Source organism: Vitis riparia, chromosome 5 (assembly GCF_004353265.1).
Source record: "Vitis riparia cultivar Riparia Gloire de Montpellier isolate 1030 chromosome 5, EGFV_Vit.rip_1.0, whole genome shotgun sequence".
NCBI classification, from domain to species: Eukaryota; Viridiplantae; Streptophyta; class Magnoliopsida; order Vitales; family Vitaceae; genus Vitis; species Vitis riparia.
The window spans coordinates 21,762,211-21,770,153 of record NC_048435.1 but is presented as its reverse complement, the minus strand read 5'-3'; the positions used below and the strand labels follow the sequence as shown (position 1 = coordinate 21,770,153).

At 27.3% G+C, this 7,943-nt stretch overlaps 1 protein-coding gene across 1 annotated transcript; it reads left to right on the top strand.

Annotated features, from left to right (window-relative positions):
- The first annotated feature begins 6,870 nt into the window (after nucleotides 1–6,870).
- On the top strand, nucleotides 6,871–7,470 carry LOC117914883. Its single transcript, XM_034830398.1, has one exon. The coding sequence runs from the start codon at nucleotides 6,914–6,916 to the stop codon at nucleotides 7,283–7,285; it is 372 nt and encodes a 123-aa protein (XP_034686289.1). The 5' UTR covers nucleotides 6,871–6,913; the 3' UTR covers nucleotides 7,286–7,470.
- Nucleotides 7,471–7,943: the final 473 nt, after the last annotated feature.

Sequence of the window (7,943 nt, the reverse complement as noted above, 5' to 3'; positions counted from 1 at the left end):
ATTTTCGATAAACAATATTTTCATATTCAAATATCGGTGTTTTTATGTTTAAATTTTTGCAATAAATTAGACAGAATTAGACATTAAATACAGTTCATGCACGCAATAATTAATTATGTCTAATGATCTTCAAGCATAAAAACGGAAATATTTAATGTCTAATTCTGTCTAATTTATTGCAGAAATTTAAACATAAAAACACAAATATTTGAATCTGAAAATATTGTTTATTGAAAATATACTTTGATTACAGAGACTTGATGAATACAAGCTGGTTGACAGCAGAGGGATGACTCAGATTGATGAATACAATAGACTGAAGGAGGAAAATTACAAGAGAGAAAATTTTTAAACTCTTAATTTCTCACTATTTTAAGCTCTCTCTTTTTTCACTACTTCAAGTTTTCTTACCTCTTTTGCACTCTGCCTGATGAAGAGGGATGTGGCTCTATTTATAGATGATGAAATCGCACTTAAATTTATCTTGAATCTTCAATCTTGAAAATTTTGAAATCCATCACGTGTAGAGACAACTGTAGCAATGAAGTCTACAGAGGGAGAATATTTTTTCTTTTCCTTGTCAAAGACTTGAGAAGAGAAAAAATTCTCTTTGCTTTCCCATTCTCCACGTTGCTTGCAAAGTAAAGTAGTAGACAAAAGTAGACAAATTCTCCTATTCACTACTATTCATGAGTTTTGACCTTTTTTTTTTTTTTTTAACAAACTTTTCACACTTTTAGACTTTACATACTTTTTTTTTTTTTACTGGATAAATACAAATGTACAAAAGATTCTTGATATCTCTTAACTGAGCATTTCTAAGAGATATTTTTCAAAAGTTCGTCGGGTTTCTTCTTGAAGAACATATTCCTTTTTGTACTTATCAACAAGATAAGTAAATTGAGTCTAAAAAGGAAAAGAGACTTCTGGAAGATTAGTTGAAGAAATGATTTTTTGAATGCTGTCTTCAGCAATGAGATTATAGTTAGAAGAACTATAAATCTCATAATCAAGATTTCTTGAAATCAATCTTGACCTCCACTGTCTGATTTGTTTTTTGAGGTTGAATTTAGTACAAGGCCAAGGGCTCTTTGTACCAAACAATTAATGTTTTTTTTTTTTATTGGCTTTGAGAAGAATGAGGTGTTGAGCACGGTAAACTCCTCCATCATTCGACCATTCAGGAGGTTTGCTTTCTATAATGAGTTCAACTGATTTAAAATATCTGATGAAGGCATTTAAAACACAAGCTACTAATTTTCTTCCAAATCCATCGGTTTGATCAGGATGGGAGAAAATTAGTTGATAAAGAACTCCATAATCCATGAGAAGAGAAGGAATTAGTTCTATTGACTCATTGTTGAACTTATTGATTATTGGTTTATAGCTGTCTAGGTCAATATTGGCTTTGCAAATACTGTAAATAAGAGCACACTTATAGTCATGCCTTTCTAATGGAATTTCCTTACACAAGGAATCGATCTTTGGACAATTATTGTAAGTGTTGTCATAATGAGAAATTCAAGTGAAACTCATCCCTTGAATAGTAATTCCAAAAGTGCTACAGTCAGCAAGAAATTGCATGATATGCTCTTGCTTTGCTTCTCCTGTAGTTTGAGCCTTTTCACTGATCATCTATCTAATGTTTTGAGGAAGATCCAAAATCTTTTGCTTGAAAAATGAAAATCTAGAAATTTGAAATTCTTGGCTTTCCTCACAAAGTTTTGGAATTTCATTTTGATTTGAAAATTCCTTTTGAAATTCGTTTTGAAAAGATTTTGAAAATGTAGCTTTATATTCTTTTGTTTTTTTTCATGCAAATGAAACTTTCAAGATCTATATCCATTGGGATGCAATGTATATCAGAACTTGAAGTGTTAGAAAAACTTTTTAATTTATCATTTAACTGTTTAAAATGAAAAGATAAGGCATTTAAAACTTCCAACTTTTGAATATCACTTTTTGCATTTCATAGGTTGTCTAAAATGCATTTTTGTGATCTATATACTCTTTCTATATCTTTATGAATCCTGAATGACAGATTACTTTTAAGAATTAATGTAAGAGTAAATTTCCCAAATGTAATCCTTTCTTGCTCCATCTGTAGAGAAAATTCAAATTTTAGTATCTCGTTTGAAGAATAAAACAAATATCTAATGTTTTTGTCTTTATCATACCAAATTTGAAAATATATTAAGTTTATGAGAGGCACATAATTTCGAATAATGAGATTAAAAGGAGATTTTGAATATTTTGAAATCACATTTATTGATTTATATGAGCATGCACAAACACCATCACAATCTTTTTTATTATCTGATTCTTCTTCTAAACTTGACTCTTCACTTGATATTTCTTGTGTTATTAGTATTTGATTATCTTCTTCTGAGTCATAATTTTCACTTGATTTCCATTTTCTTTATCAATCATTAATCTTATCATTAAATTTTTAAGTTTATCACTTATTTCTAATGAATTGATCTTGTTTTCTAATTGGCAATCTCTAGAGTAATGTCCTACTTTTCTATATTTATAACATGTGGGTGTTTTCTTTTTTAAAGTTGTTTTATTTGAAGATTTTGATTTATTAGGAGTAGATTTTACAAACTTCTTTTGAAATTTTGAATCTGTGTATGGTTTTTTACCTTTTATTTTATTTTGTTTATTTTTTCTTTTTGAAGGGGCAACTATTATATCATAACCATAATATGAACAAAATTTTCCTAATTCTTTTTTATTGTCTTGTTTTTCTTTTTTCATTTGACTATTTAATTTGAAATCTGTACAAAGAGCTAAACCTTCATTATTGACAAAAGTAATTAGTTCTTCATATGTTAATGACTCATAAGGAATTCTACCATTATAAATATTTCTTATTCTTTGTCTAACTTTTTCTGCAAATAAAGTAGGTAAACTAGATATAAATTTTTCTTTCCAATAATGACTTCCACAATCATGTCTTGTCATAACTTTGACCAAAAACATATCTTTATACCACTTGAAATCTTGAAGTGTTGGGCATCTAAGATTATTAAGGATTTTAGAAGTTCTTTCTTGAAAATAAATTGGATCTTCTATAAAATGTTTTGTTATTGCAAATATTAATGTATTGACAACATCTTCTTCATAAGATTGGACTGACATTCCTTCTTCTTTGACTATTGTCTTTTTTGCATTTAATATATATTCTCTGTCACTTTGACTCAAATAATGATCCCACCAACTTTTAAGTAAACCAGTGAATCTTATTACTAAAGCGCCTGTAGTATGAAAGTCAGAGTTACTAGTCTTGATTCTATAAGCATTAGCAGTCATTATCATTTCATGAAGTAAATTAATTATTTGATGTTTACTCATTCCATCTATATTCCATTCATAAAAACTACTTCCATCATAACTAGCAGCTAATTGATAATTTCTTTCTTCTAATTGAACATAAGACAAGAGGGTTTTGAATAATGATTTTTTCTACTTACAAAATTATTAGAAATTGCATTGACTGTTGCAGGGGGTTTTTCTATTGAATCAGGAGACATTTTGAACTGTTCTTCTATTTTATTTATTTTTTATTTTCCTTTTGTTATAGTTTGAATTTAATTCTTATTTTTATTAATACCGTTAATATTGAGTTTATCTAATCTAATTTGTATTTCTTTTAACATTGTTTCTGTTGGTGTGGCTAATTGAATATTTGATTTTGCAGCATTTATAGGAATAATAAAAGATTGTTCTAAAGATTTGGAAGATGATGATGATAATGATAGAGTTGAGGAAATTTTTGAGGATTTTGATGTTAATGTTTCTGTTTCTCCTATCTTCCCTCCCGAGGCAGAAGAAAACAAAAATTTAGAAATTTTTGTTGTTTGTTGACTTAAATGTTGAAGAGAATGATTTGTATAATTTAATTGTTGTTGAACTTGTCTAATATCCTTGTAAATTATGGGACTTTTGTTCATCTTTGGTTCTTGAAATTTTGAAGGGTGATGCAGAAATTGAATTATTATCAAAATTAAATTGATGATTATTTAAGGGTGGTTGTGAACCTAATTCTGAAGTTATTGCTAAAATTCTTTTTTGAACATTTTCTGAGTGTTTTATTGCTAATTGGTGTCCTTCTTTATCTCTTAAAGTTATAATTTGTTTTCTTTGTTTTTTAAGTTTGAAAACCCAATAGAAAAAAGGAATAGTAATTTTCTTTTGATTCATATATTTTTTATATTGTTTTCTTAATGCATTTCTAGTTTGAGGAGGAAATGTTTGAAAATAAGCTCTTTTAGTATTATTATAAGGGGCAAAATAATCCGATTTTATCCATTCTGCATTAGGAGTAAAAAGAGTCTTTATAATTTTTCTTGTGAATAATATTGACTTGATTAGGATACATATCCGAATGAGTAGGTGACGCAAGAGGAGATTCTTGTTGCTGATATACAAGAATAGGAATTTTTGGAGTAAAATTAACACCATTTAGACTAGGATTTGAAGTAGAAGGTCTTGCGGATATAAAATCTTGATTAAATGAATATCTAGATGTTGGACTAAATTCTACTTGAATAGTACCATTTGTATGTTGTATAATTTTTGAAGGAGTTGTTAAAAGTTTAATTGGTTTTGGAAGAGTTAAATCTTTTAATTCTCATTAACCTCCTTGAGTAATTTCATTCCATTTTAATATTTTAGGAACAAAAGCTTGAGTATTATTAGGATTATATTGTAATAATAATGTTTCATCTTTGACAGATTGACATATAGTTCTAGGATTTAATTGGGTTGTCATGACTTTATAATATATTCTATAAATTATTGCTATAGTTTGAGCTTCTTCTACAAAATTCATATTTTTGGTTTTAATGTTTAAGGTTAAACTTGAAAGAATACTTGGGTCATTTATATTCATGGAAAAATTTGAAAAACAATTAAAATAAATGGGACCATTGGCAAGGTTTGAATCAATCATGCTAAGGACAGAATCAGTAAATCTTGTTGACCTACCGTCTCTTAAACAAACAAAAACAGGAATATCTAGACTTAAACGAAACAAAGGTTTTATGGCAACTTGAACTAATCCTATATAAATATAATTAAATTTCTTCCTATGATGATTAATAGTGTTTTGACTCAATAATTGAAGACTTTCTAAATTTTGATTAAGAGATATAGTTTTTTCTTCAGTTTTTATTGAATAATTTTGACTAATTTCGAAATTTCCTTGTTGATCTATTGTATTAATTTTCATGTGAGGAATTGACCAATTATTTAATTGATTTTCTATTTGTGCTATATTTATTTCTTGACTATTAACAGTATTTTGTGCAAGTGATGTATATGCAAAATTATCTGATGAAGATGCAGAACTATCATTAGACCTAAGAGAACTGGAAGAACTACTTCTACTTAATCTCCTTATAATATTAATCATTGTAGCAGAAAATAATCACAATTTTATCCTTAATCAATTCAGATAATTTCCTGAATAGGGATCACCACAAGCGGGTCAACACGGGACTTACGTTCTTTCTTCCCTTAAACACCGCTATCACAAGCTGACCAATCCGTTTACATGAAATTCAACCCGAACTAAGTCAGGACTAAATCTGTGATTAATTACTGTTCCAACTCGTAACACTACTCGGTTCTCAAACATTATTTAATCTTTATTTAAAAGAGTTAAAATAATTAAAATAAATTTGAAGTAATATATAAAAATAATTTATTGATATTTTTTATTCATATAAAAAAATTTATTTATATTAATTATTGTTCCAACTCGTAACACCACTCGCTTCTCAAGCATTATTTAATATTTATTTAAAAGAGTTAAAATAATTAAAATAATTTTGAAGTAATATATATTTATTGATATTTTTTATTCATATAAAAAAATTTATTTACATTAAATCCATTTTTTTTATCTTCTTTTGATTTTTATTTAGTTCTAAATTTTTTTTATTCCTCGAGAACAAAATTTAGCCTTTTATTTCTTAAAAAAAAAAATTAAATTTAAGAAATTTTTTAATATTAAGTCTCTAAAAATTCTTAATTCTTTAATAGAAGTTACCACCATATTTGATTTTAAAAACATAAAACAAAAAGTGTATTCTAATTGACACTTAATTTATTTGATTTTTATATAAATAAATAATATTTTATAATTTATTATTGTTTTTAAATATAATTTTTAATTTAATGTCTGATATTCTACATTCAATCTATCATTAAATATAGAAAATTTTGAAACTAATATAAAAATTAGGTAAAAAAAATAGTATTTTATTATGCTCAAAACTATTTTTAATTTGTAAACCAATTGAATCCTTCAATTTTTTATTTTGTAAAACATATTTTAAAATTTATCTTAAAACAAAAACAAATTTATTTATTTTTGTTTTCAAAAACTGATTTAGGAAACTATTTATCTTTATTATTATAAATACCCATTTTACAGTAATTTTAGGAAGCAAATTAGGATTAAAAGTGTTTATATTGTAAAATCACTTTTTAAAATTTTGTCACAATATATTTAGAAAACATTACAAATGATTTTTTAATACTATAAAGTGATTTTTAAAAGTGTTTTCGTAAATTTTACCAAACATGTAATGTTTTTTAAAAAACATTTTTTATGCTAAAAGCACTTTTTAAATTTGACCATAAAAAGACGTTTATGAATAATTGATTCTATAAAATGTTTTTAGTATTTTTAATACTTAAATAATAAAAAAAATTTAAGTATTAGAAACATTAAAAACGCTTTTTAAAATCACAGCCAATTAACAATGTTTTATTTTTATTTATTTATTTAAGACTATGAATTTGACCAATAATAAATTTGAAATTGCTAAATCAGCCTTCTAGAATTCTACAAAGGAATGAACATTACATCAACTGACCCAAGCGATATGTGCTCCGCAAAATGGAGGGTCAGCATCACCATCTCCTCCGCCTAGTGCTCTCCTGCAGAAAACTTACAGCGCAGGTCACCAGCCCCAGAACCGACTCCATCGTGGCCATGGCCTCCTCCTCCGAGAACGAGTTCCTCGCCCAGTACCGCGCCAAGCTCCACCGCTTCCCCAGATCGCACAACTTCTGGGACGCCAAAATCGCCTCCCGCATCGGGGAAAAGCTGGGCCTCCGCCTCCGCGACATCGGTGTCTCCGACGTAGAGATCGACATCCACGAGGAGCTCTCCCGCCCCATCCATCACCGCAGAATGGTCATGCCCCTTTTCGAATCGGTCCGCCGCGTCGGCATCTTCGTCTCCGGCGCTGAGAAGTTGGAGTCGTAGGGTTTCGCAAACGAACGGCCAGGATTTGTTGGGTATACAATTTTTCTTCTGCCCGATTTTACTTGAGCAATAATGGGAAAGGTCATATGAATTTTTTTTTATGACCAAAACTGTAATTTTAATAATTTTAATTCTCCTACTTTGAGTAATAATCCGCTATATTTATTTGTAGAATTTTTTCTTGATAAAACATTTCATAATTTTTCCTTCTTAAATATATTTTAATCCCTTTTAGCCGGTTTAGTTGTAATGTACAACAAGTTCCCATCGGTGTCATTGGAAATGATTTTAAAAAACGTTATTGATATTTTTAACATTAAATTTTTTTTTTTATCATTCAATGTTATAAATATTATAAACTTTTTTAGGAAGTGTTTATAGCATTTTTAAGTATTAAAAAAAATTAGAAGTACTTCTTAAAAACACTTCTTAAAATTATTATCAAAAAGATTGTTTATGAAGTTTTTTTTATAGTAATTTTATAAAGTGTTTTTAGTTTAAAAAGTATTTTAAGTCTATAAAATTTATGAAAAAATCATTTATAGTGTATGAAAAATTCTCGTGTTTCTTGATAATAATTTTTTTAAAATACTTTTAAAGAAAATATTTTCACACTAAAAACACTTAAAACCCATAAATAAAGCAATTAATGTTATTC